This window comes from Toxotes jaculatrix, chromosome 3 (assembly GCF_017976425.1).
Source record: "Toxotes jaculatrix isolate fToxJac2 chromosome 3, fToxJac2.pri, whole genome shotgun sequence".
Taxonomy (NCBI): Eukaryota; Metazoa; Chordata; class Actinopteri; family Toxotidae; genus Toxotes; species Toxotes jaculatrix.
In genome coordinates, this window is record NC_054396.1 from 7,175,344 (window position 1) to 7,196,363 (window position 21,020).

At 44.1% G+C, this 21,020-nt stretch overlaps 1 protein-coding gene across 2 annotated transcripts; it reads left to right on the forward strand.

The window, feature by feature from the left end:
- Window positions 1–5,882: 5,882 nt before the first annotated feature.
- Window positions 5,883–20,726, forward strand: myh7ba (myosin, heavy chain 7B, cardiac muscle, beta a). 2 transcript variants are annotated; one of them, XM_041033300.1, is made up of 41 exons: window positions 5,883–6,099; window positions 6,697–6,800; window positions 6,954–7,097; window positions 7,293–7,449; window positions 7,561–7,588; window positions 7,930–8,026; window positions 8,748–8,840; window positions 8,949–9,012; window positions 9,108–9,206; window positions 9,289–9,392; window positions 9,480–9,618; window positions 9,727–9,845; window positions 10,166–10,315; window positions 10,534–10,704; window positions 10,797–10,976; window positions 11,075–11,207; window positions 11,289–11,365; window positions 11,717–11,804; window positions 11,887–12,004; window positions 12,120–12,243; window positions 12,803–12,939; window positions 15,011–15,266; window positions 15,374–15,616; window positions 15,724–15,900; window positions 16,020–16,165; window positions 16,261–16,351; window positions 16,434–16,823; window positions 16,912–17,038; window positions 17,128–17,246; window positions 17,364–17,560; window positions 17,647–17,830; window positions 17,984–18,149; window positions 18,247–18,371; window positions 18,476–18,591; window positions 18,713–18,905; window positions 19,065–19,268; window positions 19,465–19,590; window positions 19,818–19,988; window positions 20,072–20,176; window positions 20,267–20,362; window positions 20,547–20,726. In XM_041033300.1, the coding sequence occupies exons 1-41, from the start codon at window positions 6,003–6,005 to the stop codon at window positions 20,724–20,726; spliced, it is 5,835 nt and encodes a 1,944-aa protein (XP_040889234.1). In that variant the 5' UTR covers window positions 5,883–6,002. The 2 variants fall into 2 exon arrangements, with proteins under 2 accessions (XP_040889234.1, XP_040889235.1); XM_041033301.1 differs by lacking the exons at window positions 5,883–6,099; window positions 6,697–6,800; window positions 6,954–7,097; window positions 7,930–8,026 and adding an exon at window positions 8,603–8,626 and having other exon boundaries at window positions 7,442–7,449.
- The last annotated feature ends 294 nt before the right edge of the window (window positions 20,727–21,020 follow it).

Genomic DNA, 21,020 nt, shown 5'->3' on the forward strand with positions numbered 1-21,020 from the left:
TCTTTTGACATGAAAATAAAAAACACAAGATCCTTCTGTTTAAGAATTTCACAATGTAGCTACAATAAGAGGAATAAATACATAAATACAGACAATTCAATTTGAGATATGTCATAAACGTCATTTCAAAGACCTTGAGGCATCATGCACTTCAGAGAAAACAGGGACATGTGATTACCGCTGTGTGGCAGCAGAGGGCAGCATTGGTCAGAATCACAACTGCTTCCAACAAAAGGGTAAATTTGCTGCACATTTTCAATTCTGTTTTAACCAACATACAACAACAACGAGTAATGACACCTTCTCTTAAATATCTGTCTCTTTACACGAATCTCAGTGCAGTTTAGCAGTTTCAATTCTGCTAATTCAGATTCTTTCACCACCATTTCTGTATCAGCCACAGGTAAGAAGACTCCAACCTCTGATGTTCACACCATTCTGGTACTGCCAATTAGGAGATGACAACAGACTGCTGACACACTGTCGTATTGTGCACTAAATGCAGTGTGAGAGAAGAGGACTGACACACACACACACACGGGGTGCCAGCTGTCCAAGTATCTGGCCTGTTGCCGGGAAGTAGCACTTCTATGAATGCCAAGCTGATCTATCTGTTACGTCTCAGAGAGTGAAGCAGGACCACAGGGCTTTCCCTCAGGACTCTCTTCACCTGCTCCTGCTCCAGCTTCTTACTGCTCAACATCCTGGGGCCCCACATTGCTCCGACTAGCTGTTAAATGTTGGCAGGATCTCTGAAAGGCCTGGGGAAGAGACTGTAGGTGGGACTGAGGCTGATGCCCTCTATGGGCTGAAAAAAAAAACAGTCGAGCCACAGCTCCAGTGACCAACAGATCTCGACAGTTGCTGAAACGTGTGAAGTGAAAATGAACCATCTATAATGCGTACATGGACTAAAAGACACTTGAATAATAGATTGTTATTTATGTTAGGGCAGAGAATGGCAGGGGCATCAGTGGAGGTCAGTACGGTACATCTGAGCCCTCATTCGGATGAAAGAAATACTACATGTAGATCAAATATCTGTGATGATGTTACTGTCATGACATAATCAGAATATTTTGTTCCTTCACTGTTTTCTCTTTCTAGCTTTACTGGTTTATAGGATTGTTGACAGTAAAAACAGAAATACAGAGAAGAGAAAGGGAAAAAAGGGCAAACACACAGCAACAGCTGTTTTCTGCCGCTAGTCAGAAAACATTACACCGTGGGCCTTAATGTAAGGACACAGGACTCCAGGCGGCAAAGCCTCCAAGGACTCCACATTACCCACAAAGCAACACAACAAATACTGATATCATCTCAGTGGAATCACTCTGCCTCAAAACACCCAAAAACTGAATTCTAAAAACAAAAAAATAAATATCAACCACAGGTCATGTGTGTTTGTTCAGTCTCGCTGCTTCAGATGATTTTTTTCTGTGTCGGTTTGCTTGGACTCTGCCTGGCAACCAAGTGAACTAATTGAACTCACAATTTGATGCCGTAACACATGTCCTCAGTCGGCTGCGTCTCTTTCTCTGTCTCGCTCTCTGTGTTTGAGCAGTTGCCATGGACGACAGGTGATGCTGCCTTCTGTGACAGAGGTGCGCTTTGGTGTATGCACGAACGCATGTGCGCGTGTGTATAAAGGAAATATACGAGGGCTCGGAGCCTGGGTAAACTGTGAAAGAGCTGCCACGCGGCTCGATGAAATGCTTCTCATTGTGACAGCAGCTCTGCCTAAACAGCAATTATGGTCAGAGGCCGAGCACTGCCACCTGCATCCCTGGACATCTTTAACAGACCCCCAATGGGACTGACAGTAAATTAGGTGAAGCTATGTCTACCCTGACAGTGAGATGCTGTAGGTCACTAACTGAAGGTCTTTCCAGGCAGCTAGACAGGCTTCCCTTCCAAGTCTATTTAAAGTCAAGCAGCGCAACTGAAGTCATGGCCCGCTGTTTAGAAACACTGATTTCATTGGAACCTAAATACAAGACACTGAAAACATGGAGGAGTGAATCTTTGTGTGAACTGTGCTGGATAGAAGCTGCTTTTAGTACAAACCCACAAGTTAAACATTTCTCATTTTAACCCTGGTAGTAACGTGTCGTCAGTAACAAAACGAGGCGGATGAAATGTAAGATCCAGTCAGTAATCACCATACAGGGAACATCCATCAGTACAAATAAACTTTTAGTTTTCAGAAATGTCTTAATGTTGTTTTCACTTGAAAGTCAGTTATTTTGTTTTACATCGTGGTAACTTCATTTACAAAGATCTACAGCAAACGTTTTACATCAGAAAGATCTGTGTCAGCCCAAAAAGCTGACCAACTGCTCTTCAAATGAAAATGGTCGTGTAGCTGTGTTTACGTTCGACCGCATTCATGTCCATCATTACAAATCACACAACAAATTAACCTCTCCTTGCTGTGGATTGTAGTGTGTTTAAAGGAAGCCTTGGAGCTCCTGAGTGATGTGTCTAAGAGTCTGTGCAGCCTTGTTAACCCTTTACTTCTGCTTTATTGGGCAGGAGGGGGCTGCAGCGGGTCTCTCACTGGGATCCTGGAGTGCGTCAGATTGTCTGCGAGCCTGTGTTTGGATAAGGCAGCATGCCCATTGTCTCTGATGCCCCAGCTGGGCCGAGGTATGCCTCCATGCTCCTGAAATAGAAAGACAGCTGAGGGCTGCCATGCATACTGAGGGCAGGGCTGGCCGAGCAGGCCGGGCCCACTGACCCAGACCACAACTTAGCACAATGAGAGACAGGGTATTGTCTGGAGCCAGAGGCTAATAGCTGAGGTATCAAACCAAACGGCTCGCTAAAAGACTGATTAAGTCTGCTGTGTGTTATTGTTGCCTCTCTATGGGTGGGTGTCAGGGGGGTGGAGTGGGTGTGGAAGAGTAATTGGGGCTTTAGAGTGTGTTTGTGCCACGCGTCTGCCTGTCTCCACTCTGATGAACCGATGGCTAAGACCTGAGCCCACACAGTTGCTGCAAGGTATTGTGGGCAGGCACGAGGCGATTACAGAAATATCCAGCAGCGATGAATGCTTTGATCCAAAATGAAACACTGCTTCACCGCCCATTCTTAGGTTACTGCTATAGAGCATGAGAGGGACCTTAATATTTTATTTGTCAAGCAAGCAAACGTTATTTATGTGGCGCCAGTAACAGCAGTCACAAACCGCGTGCAGATCGAAGAAAAGGAAAGGTGAGAATAAAAGAGACCAACAAGACACTGTATAAAAACAAAGACAAAAACACACAAAATATACAGCTATAGAAACATCTTTTATGAAGACCTATGATTAAAATGCACAGATTTGGCCTCTCTGGGAGTTTATCTGTACAAACAAATGTATAATATGTATATTATACACAGAAAGTGAGTGAGAGAGATGGAACATTTTGTAAACCTCTTTTGGCAGTATTGTTTCTGATGAACAGTCCCACCTGTGCACAAACCGAACATGGAGAGCGATGTGACTGTGTCGTGTGCGATTAAGCACGGCTGAGAATGACTGCAGTCATAATTCCCAATCTCTCTCCATCTCGCTCCCTAAGCCTGCTGGCATTCAGTGCATGATGATCTAAAACAACTGTGACCGACCCCCAGATCAAGTCTTGATGCCCAAAATGTCGGCTCCTCACTGGCACATCACCAAACAGTCGATTGGCCGCTCCCCAAGAATGAACCGAGGTCTCGGTACCAGCATTTTGGGACTGAGGCCTGCAGCCGGACATCAGTTTGGTCATTTTATATGGGAAGGTAATTCAAAGCTGCACAAATGTCCAATAATCAAAACATGAGTATGAATGAGCCTGGCCACATTAGGGTCTAAATGATTTTGAGGAACACTGGGGACGTAAGGAGAGCTGTTGCTCTGAGAAGTCAGCTGTTGCAGTGGGCTGCAGTATAGCAGTGCAGAGAGATGTGCTGGGGGACGACACTAGCGCCGCATGCACTTCACTATGTGCTTGTGTGTGTGTGTGTGTGTTTACGTGCCGGAGTATGTGAACTTATTTAAAGCCAGCGGCTCTGGGGACTTTGGGATTCATCTCCTCCTCATGTGTTATCAGCATGCCAGCTTTTCAAATGGTGCACCAAGTGACACAGTACATAAACCAGCCTCTGCCTCTGAAGAGCCCCTTGTCCCAGAATAGCTCAGGCCCGCTCTATCTAACTGATGCCCAAGAAAGTTTGAGCCATCACGGCAACACCTCACAGTCTGCCACGGAAACAGATAGCAGTGTCAACAAAGATGGCCGCTCCATCTTTTCTTGTTTCTGCGTGTATGAAGAGAAAAAAAAAAGTTACAGTGTCTACGTTGGCTGTAGATGGCCGTCTTCAGCTTATCTACGTGGCTTTTGCAGAATTCGGAGCCAACAGTTAACAGTCAATCTCCCTATCAGGAATGCTGGACTCTGGCTTTGTCTATTCTGAGAAACTCTGGTCCCCTTTCCCTCCCCCCGTGCTGCACTGTCACCCTGCTCTCATACCAGGCACCAACCTCTCCCCTTGCTCTGAAGGTCAGATCTGGTGGAGCCAGAGTGTGAGAGGCGCAGTGCTTATGCCAGAATTACTGGATACACAAAATTACAACAGCTACGTGTGACAACACAACACACTGTGCTATCAGTGGAAGGTTACCAGAATACTTAACATTTTCATCTCAGGCCCGAAGGTGTCAGAGCTCTAGATGTTTCTGGCTATGAAGAAACAGTCAGAAGAAACTAAAAGTAAATGTGGAAACTTTCATCACATCTTTTGGCTGAATTGTCGCTCATGTTTGTTTGTTTTTAAACTCATAGGAGACACTTTATTTTTCTTCTAGGAGCCATGCGCCATGTTTCTCGCTATTAATAAGATGTTGGGTATTTATAGTAGCATGTTTAATGCCACACAGCTCTTGAAATAATCTCTTCTAAGGTTGCATCCTCCGTGGCCACACACAATAGCAAACATCCCTGCTGGCACTTAACAACACAAAAGCAGCAGGGCTATTACTTGGGGGCCAGCATGAGCTCATGAGCATCAAAGTCACCTACAGTGGGACCAGTTCATTTGTGTTTATCAAGAGGCTGAGAGTGGAGAAAAACAGCAAAGCAATTCTAGATGTGTACTTAGGAGTTCTGACTGAAACTCGTTTTTTCTTTCAATATTTTGTGTATATAATTTTGTGTTTTCCCTGTGAATATTCCCTCAAATTTCCAGGTTTTGTTGCCAGGTGTGTGCACAGATCACTGTCCTGGTCGAGGCAATGATGCACTGCCCTTCAAAATCTATGAAGTGAAAAAATTCCCCCCTACAGGGATGCTCCTAATGCAACTCTCTCCCACTCCCTCGCAGTGTGTACAGTGCATAAAATAACTGGGATACAAAAATAGCCGGCTTGGGTTTAGCGCAATGACAAAAACGTAGCTTTCCTTTTGTGTCAATTGAGACAGGCGCTCAGCACCAATAGGCGTCGGAGGAGGTGGCATATGCTAATGAGGGACAAATGTCCACTGACCGTGACCTTGAGGAACACAGTATAAAGGGGGGCACATCTCACCAAGCTGTTATTTCGTTGTGGTCGTCCTGAGGTCAGTGGACAACTTTTTGCCTTTGTTTGGTAGGTTGATCATTACGCATTTTACGCACGGGTTGGCTGCCCCTAAAAACGTCTTATAGAGTCTTAATTTCATTCTCACCAGTGTAGTGATACTGTTTACCTTCGCTGGCACGCGTCAGTAAACGCGCCGCAGGTTTCTATATTTTTTTTTTTTTGTTCTCATTTGATGATAGTGGATTTGCGCTCTTTACGCACGAGCAGTGTTTCACGGCATCGTTTTGTGTTCATCAAAAACGGAAGACTGAAGTAAGAAAAACAGCTTATAACACAGTGAGAGCTGCTGACTAACACAAAGCTTTGTTTTCTTACCAAAGGAATTCCACAACTCGTCTGTCTCACTGCTGCGTCCCGGTTTTTGGGGGGCCGGCGAGGAGTTGTCACCATGTCGCGCTTTGACACGAAGGAGTTCGGGGAGGCTGCACCGTTTTTACGCAAATCTGATCTGGAGCTGCTGGCGGCGCACACCGTGGCTTTTGACGGTAGGCCTAATAAGGACACATCAAAGAAACGGAACCTTATAGGGCAAATCACATTAAAAATATTCATATCATAATTAAATATAGTTTTGGACACAATCTTAAATTTGTATCACTTGTTAAATAAGGTTAAAATACAGCAGGTGGTGTCAAATAAGGTTTGTCATTGCAGTTTTAGTTTGTCGTAGTGTTTTTAAGGCGGAATTAAAAGGTTTCAAACTGGACATAACGTGTATAAATTATTTCCTTTTATTTAATATAATTGTTCTGCAACTGTTGAATTACTTTCTCTTCTTCTGTGAAATTAAAATGTCAAACTTATTTCCTTGTGAGCTTGCTTTAAAAACGGCATGTTAAATGATTATGATTATTACCACAATTGTTAATTATTACTATATTAAATACTAAATTATTTTTACTATAAGAAACACTGAAAGAGACCAACTTTTTTTTAAAGTTATCTTCCACATAGGTTTATTTGTGTAATACTTGACTTTGTGATGATTTTATTCTTCAGTTTCTCTTGTAATCTCTGTCTCTGACTTTTGGATTTTAGTGAGCATGCTCCCACTAACTTCACACCCCTCTGCTGTATGTTAGGTAAGAAACGAGCCTGGATCCCTGATGAAAAAGAGGCGTACATTGAGATTGAGATCAAGGAGCTCAGCGGTGACAAAGTCATTGTTGAGACCAAAGATGGCAGGGTAAGTGATCACCCATCCACCTACAGATTTTCTTTGATTTTGATTGCTACGCAGTGAAAACCTAAACTACAGACACATGAACACATACAGTATGTACAGTACAGTACAGTCCCATGAGCCCTTCCTCATGTCTGCCTGCGTTGGTGGCTTTAGACTCTGACGGTGAAGGATAACGACATCCAGCAGATGAATCCTCCTAAGTATGACATGATCGAAGACATGGCCATGCTGACACACCTCAACGAGGCCTCTGTGCTGTACAACCTGCGCAGACGCTACTCTGCCTGGATGATCTATGTGAGTATCTCATTATGAGCTGATGGTTCTTCCCCTCTCCCATGTTTCCAAAGGGCATAATTACACAGATTAAATTACAGGGTTAAACTGTGAGTTTGAGCAATGTCAACCTGTCACTACAAAGATGATTGATTCTGGTTTAAAGTGATGTATCATGGTGAGTTAATCTTGTGTCATGTCCTCCTGTTCCCTCAGACCTACTCCGGGCTCTTCTGTGTGACAGTGAATCCATATAAATGGCTGCCTGTCTACACAGCCCCTGTGGTAGCCGCTTACAAAGGCAAACGCCGCTCTGAGGCGCCGCCACACATCTACTCCATTGCAGACAATGCCTACAATGACATGCTGCGCAGTGAGTGTCTTCATACACTAAAATATTATAACAACATACAGAAAACACAAGCATATAAGCACTGATACATGTACCAGATATAAACACGTTTGCTTGTTTTCTCCTCATCAGATCGAGAGAACCAGTCCATGCTCATCACGTAAGTATTTATATTTAGTATTTAATAAGATCAATATATTTTTTGTCTTGTTTCAAGTCAGAAATTAGAGAAGAAACAGACAGTTTGTAACCGTATGAGCAGCCGTGTAACACGTAGACTCTCCACACGCAGTCACTTTAAAGATTTGTTATTTTTTTCCTCAAAAGTTTTTGGCTTTGGCTGAAATTTATTCCTCGCTTTTTCTTTTTCTTTTTTTTTTCTTTTTCTTTCTGTTTTGTAACCTGCAGTGTAATGGTTTTGATTTACACTTCTTTTACCAGTTTTGTGAACAGTTTTTACTCTACCTGTTGTACACTTTGTTATTTTTCACACTCCTATAGCGGAGAATCCGGTGCTGGCAAAACTGTCAACACGAAACGTGTCATTCAGTATTTTGCCATTGTGGCAGCTCTTGGGGAAACAACTGCCAAAAAAGGAGTAAGGCTGATATGGCAACCCATATTTTTGTTTTCCACCCCCTTTTTAAAGCTTTTTTTTTTTTTTTGCTGTACTTTATTTTTCTTTTCTTCATTTTCTTGGTCCCAGGAGTCCTTCAGTGTATTCCCTTTAAACTGTGTCCATACATTTTCCTCACTGTCGAAGTGGTGAATGTGAGAACTGATTACATTCATGTCTGAGTCTTTACCCTCATGTGTTGTGTAGCCATTTCCAGCCACTCTACTATGCTTCCTCATTGATTTTTGAATTATTTTTATTTTCACCTTTCCATGTCTTTTTTTTTTTTTAGCTCCAAGTTTTCTTCCCCTTTGCTTTGATTTTTGGTTTTTGACTTTTCTATGTGGTTTGATGCTCATTTTTCCTCCCTTTTTCTCCCCTGCGTTCACCACACCTCATCATATAAAACAAGGGGGCCATTGGTTTTTACCACAGCTTTAACAACCAGTTTCTAATTTTCCAGTTGATCATGGTGTTCCCCTTTGGTTGTGAGAGCATTATTCAGTCACGCCTGATATAATGTCACACTCACAGGCTTCTCACCTTCCTCTTTTGCAGCAAGGTCCTGCCACTAAAACAGGGGTAAGTTTAAGCTGCAGAAAATTCAATGCAGCCACATTGTGTTTAACAGCTATTTAAAATAAACTGTAAATTGTAAAAATAATGTGACTTAGCATCCTGATATTATAATTTTCTCTTCCAGGGAACTCTGGAGGATCAGATCATTGAGGCGAACCCTGCCATGGAGGCGTTTGGTAATGCCAAAACGCTAAGGAACGACAACTCGTCCCGCTTTGTGAGTGCCTGGAAAATTCCCCATGTATAGTATATTGAATAATATACATTTTAAATTACGCTAAGTTCTTTTTCGCATCTCATAATTATTTTGACCAATTTCCCACAGGGCAAGTTCATCAGGATCCACTTTGGACCTACTGGCAAACTGGCCTCGGCTGATATTGATATATGTGAGCTGATGGTCACACACAGTCTTTTAACGCCACACATTTCTCATTTTGTTTCATGTCTAATATGATCATCTCACACCTCTCCTGACCCTCAGATCTTCTGGAAAAATCCAGAGTGATATTTCAGCAGCCTGGTGAGAGGAGCTACCACATCTACTACCAGATCATGTCACAGAAGAAACCAGAACTGTTAGGTGTGTAATTCAGGCTGCTTTGGATATTTTATCCCTTACTACTGCAGGACTGTGACATAATCCTGTTAACTCTTTGTTCCAGACATGCTGCTGGTGTCCTCCAACCCGTATGACTATCATTTCTGCTCCCAAGGAGTCACTACCGTGGAGAACTTGGATGACGGACAGGAGCTGATGGCCACCGATGTAAGAACTTTTATCTTTTCCAGACTCTGAGCGATTCAGAACACTGTGCAGGTCAGGTTGTGGGATAACTTCTTTGCCTCTTTGCAGCATGCCATGGACATCCTCGGCTTCCTGCCCGATGAGAAGTATGGCTGCTATAAAATAGTCGGAGCCATCATGCACTTTGGCAACATGAAATTCAAGCAAAAGCAGCGCGAGGAGCAGGCGGAGGCCGACGGCACCGAAAGTAAGAACCAGTAATGTGAACTCTGGCACAAAAGCAAGAACAGATTTAAAAGAATGTTTGTGATTCACTCTTTCTTTTGTTTTGTTTTTTGTCCTGTTGTTTGACCAGGTGCAGACAAGGCCTCGTACCTGATGGGAGTCAGTTCAGCTGATCTCATCAAGGGCCTCCTCCACCCTAGGGTGAAGGTGGGGAACGAGTATGTGGTGAAGGGACAGAACGTCGAACAGGTGAGGAGGTGTAATGTCTGCTGTATGTTTTTCAGATTTTGTAAAACAGACAACAGTAGCTACTGATGAGAGCGGTGAAAAATACTGTGACTGAACGACATTAGTTAAAAGCAGAACTGTAGTATGAAAGGTGCTTTACGCTGTAGTAATTCAGTGTGTGCAGCTTCACTGGATGACTAGTATGCTGAAGAGGGACAGCTTCTTAATCCTCGGTCGATCAATACAGTCGCCACTCTACACACACTAGAATCTGGTATCTAAGCAACAGGGGCTATCCATGTGAATGACAGCTTTACTCTGCCTGTGCGTGGGTGCTGTAGGTTAACTACGCTGTCGGTGCTCTGGCAAAAGCCACGTATGACCGCATGTTCAAATGGCTTGTGGGACGCATCAACCGGACCCTGTACACCTCCCTGCCGCGCCAGTTCTTCATAGGAGTCCTGGACATCGCTGGGTTTGAGATCTTTGAAGTAAGTTCATCCATATTACAAACATTTTTCGTGTTTATACAGATATTAAAGTTGTCTTTATTTAAAAACTCTAGGTTTAGAATCAACAGGCTCTCTGTCTGTGTCTCACCCTCTTTCTCGTGGTGGTGAATTAGCAATGCTGCAGGAAGAATCTCAGTGTTTTTGATGCTGTTCACTGCCAGTGCTTCCTCTGAACACCTGTTCCTCTTTCATTGCAGCTCAATAGCTTCGAGCAGCTGTGCATCAACTTCACAAATGAAAAACTGCAACAGTTTTTCAACCACCACATGTTCATCCTGGAGCAGGAGGAGTACAAACGTGAGGGCATCGAATGGACCTTCATCGACTTTGGGTTGGACCTTCAAGCTTGCATTGATCTCATTGAAAAGGTGTTGTGAAGAACTGCATTCATAACAGGCAAAGTTGAATCACAGATGATTTCATAGAGGCGTTTTAGATTAACACGCTGCTCTTCCTCCAGCCAATGGGCATCATGTCCATCCTTGAAGAGGAATGCATGTTCCCAAAGGCCACAGACAACAGCTTCAAAGCCAAGCTGTATGATAATCACATTGGCAAGTCACCTAATTTCCTAAAGCCACGGCCAGACAAGAAACGCAAGTACGAGGCCCATTTCGAGCTGGTGCACTACGCTGGAGTGGTAAGTGAGTTTCTTACTAAAGCACAGACTCAGTTCATTGATATTAATTGTTACATACAGAATTTAGTAGTTTGGGTGTCCCCTGCTGTGCATCACAGGTACCATATAACATCATTGGGTGGCTGGATAAAAACAAAGACCCTCTGAACGAGACGGTGGTGGCATGTTTCCAAAAGTCTTCCAACAAGCTGCTAGCCTCTCTGTATGAGAATTACGTTGGCTCAGACTCAGGTACAGTAAACAGGACTCAGACGGTAGCATGTAGTCCACCTTAAAATGGGCAAATCAATCACTCTGCTAATTACCTCGCAGCATCTGACCCAAAGCCTGGCAGCAAGGAGAAGAGGAAGAAGGCAGCTTCTTTCCAGACTGTGTCTCAGCTTCACAAGGTGAGCCTGACAACGCAGCGTCAAACACTCCATTACTGATGCAGCTGAATGAAGTTAATCCATATAACAATGTTTCAGGTGATGTGGGAAAGTGAGGGCATCTCTGCAGAGCTGAGGTGGAGGCAGTTAAGACTTGCAGTGATGTTTAGGGCAATGATCACATGAACATCACTTTAAGTCTGTGCTGGCTCCTCTCTCCTTTACATCAAGGATTTCACATGAGTAACACAATAAGACATTTACATGAAGGTTGTGTTGTTATTTATTGCAATAAGTGATATTTTAATAGTAGAATAGTCAATTTGTTGTGACTCGTTTAACCTAATTTGCTGTATTTCTCCTTTACTCCAGGAAAACCTGAACAAGCTGATGACCAACCTTCGCAGCACCCAGCCCCACTTTGTTCGCTGCATCATCCCTAATGAGACCAAGACTCCAGGTAACACACAGCACAATCATCACATATCATCAGGGGCCAAGCGATGGGGACTAGGCTAACGTTTGAATCCCGATCTGTGCAGGGATCATGGACCCATTCTTAGTGCTGCACCAGCTGCGCTGCAACGGCGTGTTAGAAGGCATCAGGATCTGCAGAAAGGGCTTTCCCAACCGCATCCTCTACGCTGAGTTCAAACAGCGGTAAGACAAACCAGACGCACATAAGAGGCAAAATTATTATTATCTTCGATATCATGGGACTGACATTCAGTCTGAACTGATAATTAGTCCTGAAACACTCTTTTCATGTGTTCAGCTATCGCATCCTGAATCCACACGCCATCCCAGATGACAAGTTTGTGGACAGCAGGAAAGCTGCAGAGAAGCTGCTGGCCTCCCTGGATATCGACCACAACCAGTACAAGTTTGGACACACAAAGGTAAAAGACAGCAGCTTGTGTGTCATACAGAGCCAGTGGTGGAATGTGATGTGGAAGTGCATAGAAACAAGAACCGTACTTAAGTATAATTTCGAGGTACTTGGTCTTTACCTGAGTATTTTATGCTACATTACACTTTTACTCCACGTTACTAGTTACATGGCAGATTAACGCAAAATATTTAATGATGTGATGTTACAGATTAAATTACCCAACAGTGTATAAAGTAGTTAAACATTTCTCAACAAACTCAAACATTCAAATGATGTGACAGAATATTTTTTTCATTGTGTTATTGCTACATATAAGTACTTCTTCTACCCCTGTGCAGGGCGGTGCATGACTAAATAATCAGACAGTATGTCCTACAATTGACAAATGATTTAGAAATTGGAAGAACAGCATGCTGATATCTATTTAAATTAGCATCTGATCAGACATATAACAATCCTTTTAACTGTATCTGATCCAGCCACCACTTCATTCATTTATTTTGGGTTATATCTTTCTTAATTTTAAAAGCTGTGCTGTCAGCTTAATCTTACCTTTCTTCATGTAGGTGTTCTTCAAGGCTGGCCTGCTGGGTCACCTCGAGGAGCTGAGGGACGAGCGTTTGGCCAAAGTCCTGACGCTGCTGCAGGCAGCTGCTCGTGGTAAAATCATGAGGATGGAGCTGCAGAGGATGAGGGAAAGGAGGTAAAAGGCAATGAAGACTTTGACTTTTGCCAACAAAATGTCTGTCCTAATCCAAAATGAATATAAAATGTATTCATAGACACAAGAAAGCCTTTGAGCTTTATACCTCACTGTAAGGTGAAGACATGAGTACACAAAAAAAAAAAAAAGTCCAGCACCAGTTGCTCCTGTGAACAGGTTCAACAGCAGCACGATCGGCCGCGAGCCTTTCAGCTTGTGACACACTATACCTTAGTGTTCACTCCCTTGCTCTAGTATGCGTGGCATGCAAGGGCAGTGTTATCGGCGTGTGTGAGGCGTGTGCTTGCCCTTGTATGGCCACCAGGCATGTGTGTGTGGCCCTACTGTTAATAAGGGCCCCACTCACACACACACACACCACTCTCACAGGTTTCAGTCCATTCTCTCCATCCGCTCTCTCTAAATTAAACAATGCTGACGGTGTCCTCAGAGCCAGGTGGCGACATGTGTCAAGTGGCAGCTGCTCGGCCCTCCCTAAAAATACAACCCTCTGCCCCCTCCCTGGATGCCCGATGGCCCCTGGCCCCTTTTGTCCGCGGCGCCTGTATTTCTAAGTGAATGCATTGATGGAATATGTGGAGGGTGACAGAGGATTAAAGCCGGCCGTTGGACAGAGGGTTTTAGTTTCTAAATAAACACAGACGCTCACCTTTGAGAGGCACTCGGCATGGAGTCATGTCAAACATGCAATCAGCTCCCCCTTCACCCTCCCACCCTCCTTCAGTCACCTTCCACCCCAGTGTGTGCACGCTCACTCAAACTCACCCCCTAAACACTGACAGGAAGTCCTTGACCAATCTGCTCTGGGTCGATATTTAGGGCTGTGAGACGCCATCCTGCTGAGACTAAATCAATCTAGTAACCCTGTTTGGTCACAGTCATGAAACATCAAAAGCATCATTAGGTGTATGATTTCACGTCGCATCCCTCGGTGTATGATTAGACACAAGGGAGTAGATAGTTGCTGTTAAGGCTGTACTTGGACCTGAACCCAAATGCACAACTTGAAGACAAAGTACAAAATAAACAATAATTTATTACAAAGTACAACTGAAAATCACTCCAAAAGGCAACAAGATAATGTGAGAACAAAAAAAATCACTCATACGAGGACAAAAGGCACAATGACTAAACAAAGGAAAATCTAGCAATGAAAACAGTAGCTCTAACAAGGAAAGGTAACAACAAAATACAAAACCTGGCTTGACAAGGGGACGGTAGCATGGGCAAAACGCTGGTTCCCTGACATAAAGACGAGACGAACTGGCACAGGACAAGGGGAGATGCAGACTATATATAGACACCAGGTAAGGGGAAACAGGTGGAAACAATTGGGGCGGGGAAAACAATCACACAGGAGGGAAACAAGAGGAAGGGTAAGTCACCTGAAACAAAAGGAGAACACATTTCAAAATAAAAGCAAAACCCACGAGACAACATGAACACAGGACAAAACAAAAGAAGACATTATTTGTCTTGTTTTGTTACATTACTATGACAAGTTGCTGGGTTAGTGCCAAAAATCAAGCACCAAGGAGAAGTAACCAAATAACTGAACGGGGAAGTCCAGGATAAATCTCAGATATCAATATCAGATGAGCTTGAGTACCCCTTAATCCAAATGTGCTCATTTGAATTGATTTTAAATTAAATGTCATTTTAACATGATTTGTGGATATTTTTGTAATATTTTTAATACAACAGAACTGTAAAAGTTTAGTTATGAACTACTTTTAGGTATATTTGGGTGTTTAATTACTTTTAGCTATCCATTTGAACCCTTTACTCTTTACCTGGTTACAAAATTGAGTCTTTTAAACTTATCTATTGAATCCATCTATTGAAGTTCCCTAATACAATTAAAAGAGCTTGTAGTTCTTTTCATTGTGTCCTATTGTGTTTTCTATGTTTAACTATGTGTTTTGAATCTCTTTGAAGAAGAGATTCTTAATCTCAATGGGACTTTTTATGTTTTTTTTAATCAAATAGTTTTTAACCTGACAAGAACAGGAAGTCTAAGGAAAGTTCTCATATCCATTCCCATTTTCAGGGAAGCTCTGATGATCATCCAGTGGAACATCCGGGCCTTCAATGCTGTTAAGCACTGGCCCTGGATGAAGCTCTTCTTCAAAATAAAGCCTCTACTGAAGAGTGCTGCCAACGAGAAAGAGCTAGCCTCTCTAAAGGACGAGCTGGCCAAGCTGAAGGAGGCTCTGGAGAAGTCCGAGGTCAAGCGGAAAGAGCTGGAGGAGAGGCAGGTCAGCCTGATCCAAGAGAAGAATGACCTCGCTCTACAGCTGCAGGCAGTAAGTGATGTACAGGATTCAGATATTCAGCTTTTAGAAATATCACATACTGTAGTAGTGTGTGACGGCTCTTACCACTGTCGCTTTGTTTGTCCTCTATCACATAGGAGCAAGACAATCTGGCAGATGCCGAGGACCGCTGTGACCTGCTCATCAAAACTAAGATCCAGCTGGAGGCCAAAGTGAAAGAAATCATGGAGAGGCTGGAGGATGAGGAGGAGATGAGCGCTAATGTGCTCGCCAAGAAGCGCAAGCTGGAGGACGAGTGCGCCGAGTTGAAGAAGGACATTGACGATCTGGAGATCACTCTGGCTAAGGTGGAAAAGGAGAAACATGCCACTGAGAACAAGGTGAGGAGAGTGGAAGCAGTGAATTGCCTCCAGAGGGCACTAAAAGACAGAGGGAAGATCCAAACCATATTTAGTGGATTTTCTAAGTGTCAAATTTCTTTCTGCAGGTGAAGAACCTGATTGAGGAAATGGCAGCTCTGGATGAAACCATACTGAAACTTACCAAGGAGAAGAAGGCTCTCCAGGAGGCTCATCAGCAGACTCTGGATGACCTGCAGGCAGAGGAAGACAAAGTCAACACTCTGACCAAAGCCAAGGCAAAGCTGGAGCAACAAGTAGATGATGTGAGTTTATTTATCATTTTAAAAAGCAGAGAAAAAAATACTGTTGTATTATTTAGTCCACAGGGGGGTAACATAACATGCATGCAGTAATATGTAGCATTTTTCCTAATGTGAATCAGCTGGAAGGCTCGCTGGAACAAGAGAAGAAACTGCGTATGGACCTGGAACGGGTCAAACGTAAGCTGGAGGGAGATCTGAAACTCTCCTTGGAGTCTGTTATGGACCTGGAGAACGACAAACAGCAACTTGAAGAGAAGCTGAAAAAGTGAGTTACCATATATTCACAGAAAAAACATCATCTTGTCTTTAAAGGTGTTAAGAAGTAATGATTAACAACGATTATCAAATATTTTCTACTAGGAAAGACTTTGAAATGAATGAGATAAGCACAAGGATTGAAGATGAGCAAGCCTTGGTCAATCAGCTCCAGAAGAAGATAAAGGAGTTACAGGTGCAGACTAGTCTCTTAACCTCCAATAGAGCCATTATGAAACATAATTTTGACTCAATAACTGACTGTTATTTTCTTCCAGGCTCGTACGGAGGAGCTCGAGGAGGAACTGGAGGCTGACCGAGCTTGTAGGGCCAAAGTGGAGAAGCAGCGCGGAGATGTGGCTCGTGAGCTGGAGGAGCTGAGTGAGCGCCTTGAAGAGGCTGGTGGGGCTACCTCAGCCCAGATCGAGATTAACAAAAAAAGAGAGGCAGATTTCCTGAAGATGCGGCGAGACCTGGAGGAAGCCATACTGCACCACGAAGCCACAACAGCAGCCTTGCGGAAGAAGCACGCAGACAGCGTTGCAGAGCTGAGCGAGCAGATCGACAGCCTGCAGCGAGTCAAACAAAAGCTGGAAAAGGAGAGGAGTGAGGCCAAGATGGAGGCTGATGATCTGGCCTCCACTGTGGAGCAGCTTTCCAAGGGAAAGGTAGAGCAAGAAACACATTGAGAGATTTAAAGCAGGCACTGGACCAAATTAGATCAATCCTTCAAAATACAAACATTTTTGTTTGCAGGCCACTTCAGAGAAAATGTGTCGCCTGTATGAAGACCAAATGAACGAGGCTAAAGCCAAGGTTGAAGAGCTCCAGAGGCAGCTCAATGAAACCAACACCCAAAGGGCCCGTGCTCAGGCTGAGAGTGGTAAAGACCTTTCTTTTTATCATAAATCTCACAATCAGATTTCACAGGCTGGTTAGTAAGACAGATACCCGTTTCTCCTCCCGGTGTAGCCGAGCTGGGCAGGAAGCTTGAAGAGCGAGAAGCCATGATGTCTCAGCTCCAGCGTGCCAAGAACTCCTTCAGCCAGAATGTCGAGGAACTCAAGAAACAGCTGGAGGAGGAGAACAAGGTTAGCTACCTATGATTGTATCAGTCAGTAGTTATTATCAACAAGGCTGGCAGCTAACTCGTAGAGATTCCTCCAGTTTCGTTAACTGCTCTCCACCATCATGGTTGGTCTCTAAAGGCTAAGAACGCCCTGGCCCATGCACTGCAATCATCTCGACACGACTGTGATCTTCTGCGAGAGCAGTACGATGAGGAACAAGAGGCCAAGGCTGAGCTGCAGAGAGCTCTGTCCAAGGCCAACGCTGAGGTGGCTCAGTGGAGGACTAAGTATGAAACTGATGCCATCCAGAGGACTGAGGAGCTGGAGGAAGCCAAGTGAGTGAGATGGTTTTTGTCAGAATCAGATGGTGCAGGATGATCGTTTGAAGGTGTGAGAGTCAAATCTGTTTGCTTCTCATTAGGAAGAAGTTGGTGACACGTCTGCAGGAGGCTGAAGAGTCAGTAGAGGCATCCAATGCCAAGTGCTCCTCCCTGGAGAAGACCAAACACCGGCTCCAGACAGAGATCGAAGACCTGGTCATCGACCTAGAACGTGCCAATGCTGCAGCTGCTGCCCTTGACAAGAAACAACGCAACTTTGACAAGGTACTGGCAAATAGAAGCAGGGACCTACAACTTGAAAAGTTATTAGTTTCTTGTCGCAGTTTACTACAGAGGTTGAGTTGGGTTCTTGTACAATTTACAGTAGGTCAATCTCAGGATTTTGGCTCCACTGTAACCCCTCATTGTGCTGTCCAGGTGTTGGCTGAGTGGAGACAGAAGTACGAAGAATGCCAGTCAGAGCTGGAGTCCTCTCAAAAAGAGTCTCGTGGTCTGAGCACAGAGCTCTTCAAACTGAAGAATTCTTATGAGGAGACCCTGGATCATCTGGAGACCATCAAGAGGGAGAACAAGAACCTCCAAGGTACAGCTGACATCTTTAAATCCCAGCAGGAAAATTGCATTGCAGAAACTTAATGACTTAAAAGAAATACACTACTTTTCTATCTCTACTTCCTCAGAGGAGATTGCTGACCTGTCTGATCAAATCAGTCAGGGAGCGAAGACTATTCATGAACTGGAGAAGATGAAGAAGGGTCTGGACATGGAGAAAAGTGAGATTCAAGCTGCACTGGAGGAGGCTGAGGTAAGGAGTTTGCTAAGTTCTCTCACTTCTACTTGTGGTCTGTGGGATGTTCCTGACTGAGGTGGATATCATCAAGCAGTAAGTGGTGTGTCTGCCTATCTCAGGGCACTCTGGAGCATGAAGAGAGCAAAACACTCAGGATCCAGCTGGAGCTTAACCAGATCAAGGCCGACGTTGACAGGAAGCTGGCAGAGAAGGATGAGGAAATTGACAACCTTCGGTGAGTTTTAAGACTCTTTTCATCAATAGAAGATCTAAGATTTTTTCCCCATCAACCACTCCACATAAATATGGATTGTATCCTCCTAATCGATTTACTTACCCCCCTCGTCACCTTCTAGTCGTAACCACCAGAGAACACTGGAGTCCATGCAGGGCACCTTGGATGCCGAGGCTAAGTCTCGCAACGAGGCAGTGCGTCTGAGGAAGAAGATGGAGGGCGACCTGAACGAGATGGAGGTGCAGCTGAACCACGCCAACAGGCAGGCCTCCGAATCCCAGAAACTCCTGAGAAACCTGCAGGTTCAGATCAAGGTGAGTCTATACAGCAGCCATCCTGTGAGTTCACCACACAAGTCAGGTTGATTAATACATACACCCATCAGCCACAACACTTAGACTGGCTACCGGTTTAGATGTTTCTGTTGTTATATTAAACAAAATATTTTGCTTGTACTTGGTCTATGACTCCAGGACATTCAGCTCGAGCTGGACGAGACTATTCACCAGAATGAGGAGCTGAAGGAGCAGGTAGCTGTAACTGAGCGCCGAAACAACCTGCTAGCTGCCGAGGTGGAGGAGCTCAGGGCTCTGCTGGACCAGAATGACCGTGCACGCAAGCTAGCTGAGCATGAGCTGCTTGAGGCTACTGAGAGAGTCAATCTGTTGCACTCTCAGGTAGGTTGTTGTCTTTGTGATTGAAGATGAAAATTTTCTATCTCCTTAATTTAGCTGATTTAAATATAGAAAATATTATGTTAGGATCTATGGAGTCCTAGCAAGTAGTTTTCGAAATGAAAGAAGCCACATGGAAAAAAAATTAATTGACAATTAAGTCTTGTAATAAGTCTCTGAACTGACTGTCTTGCTCCAGAACACTGGACTGATCAACCAGAAGAAGAAGCTGGAGAGTGATCTGTCCATGCTGTCCAATGAGGTTGATGATGCTGTTCAGGAGTGCCGCAATGCAGAGGAGAAGGCCAAAAAGGCCATCACTGATGTAAGATATTGAATAAACAAAATATTAAGTGCAAGTTTAAAACATCAAGACATTTATACTACAAGGTAACTCAAACTGTATCTGATAGACATCCTGACTACTTGATGTCTTACGAAAACATCTGCGTCAGAGGCCTGTTAATATTACTGCTGTTGGTTCCAATCCAGTCCAGTTCAGTCCAGAGATCATTTAATTTCCCTTTAACATTGGTCTCCTGTCTTTTGTAGGCAGCCATGATGGCAGAGGAGCTGAAAAAGGAGCAGGACACCAGCGGCCATCTGGAGAGGATGAAGAAGAACATGGAGCAGACAATAAAGGACCTGCAGATGCGTCTGGATGAGGCTGAGCAGATTGCCCTCAAGGGTGGCAAGAAGCAGGTTCAGAAGCTGGAGGCCAGGGTAAGAGCTGAAATCCACATTTACATAGTCACTCTCAGTTGTTGGTAAAGAGCAGATTGGTCATTTGCTGATCTCACTGGTAGGTGAAAGAATTGGAGAATGAACTGGAGACTGAGCAAAAGAAGAGCCAAGAGTGTCAGAAGGGAGTACGCAAGTATGAGAGGAGAATCAAAGAGCTATCCTACCAGGTAAACCACCACTGTCTGTACAAAGAGCATGCTGGGGTGTGTGAATGCAAGTAAGAATTGCATGTAAGAATTCATTTGGTGTTGGTGCAGGCAGAGGAAGACAAGAAGAACCTGGTCCGTCTGCAGGACCTCATCGACAAGCTGCAGGTCAAGCTGAAGAGTTACAAGAGACAGGCTGAGGAAGCGGTGAGTCCACTGTCAGTTGTTTACTATTAGTGTGCTGTATTGTGATTTGATCATCTGAATCACATCATTAACCACAGCCAGAGCGGTGAAGTGGTTTATATAGTGGAAAAGTAACTGAACAGCCTGAGCATCGCTTCAGTTCACCACACAGTAAACATTGCTCCTGGTTTCCTGCTCTCTGCAGGAGGAGCAAGCGAACACCAACTTGTCTAAGTACAGGAAGCTCCAGCATGAGCTTGACGATGCAGAGGAGAGGGCTGACGTGGCCGAATCGCAGGTCAACAAGCTCAGAGTCCGCACTCGCGACCAAGGCAGCAAGGTTGGTAAACTAAATACATATAATGCATTTCATATTACAGTATGATGCAGAATCGTATGACCTTTCGAAGAATGTATTAAAATTAGCCAGCAGGCTTCATCACAAGAACTAATCTTAGAAGAGACTGGATGTAATCCTCTGTTGAAGATGACCTCACATAGCCCTCTCATGTGATCTCTAGCGTGGTCACGAGTAACTCTATGACACTGTGTATGTGGTTGCTAATAAACACCCCTGCTTTGTGTATTGCAGCTTGCTGAGTGATGCGCTGAGACTGAACGCTGCAGCCAAACATGTCACAGCTAGCCAGCTGCAACAGATGTGCTCGACTGTGTGGAC

Coding starts and splice junctions, on each gene's coding strand:
- myh7ba (XM_041033300.1), top strand. CDS start 6,003: ATGTCGCGCTTTGACACGAAGGAGTTCGGGGAGGCTGCACCGTTTTTA. Junction 7,589..7,929: donor AACCAGTCCATGCTCATCAC/GTAAGTATTTAT, acceptor ACACTCCTATAG/CGGAGAATCCGGTGCTGGCA. Junction 16,352..16,433: donor AGAAGATAAAGGAGTTACAG/GTGCAGACTAGT, acceptor ATTTTCTTCCAG/GCTCGTACGGAGGAGCTCGA.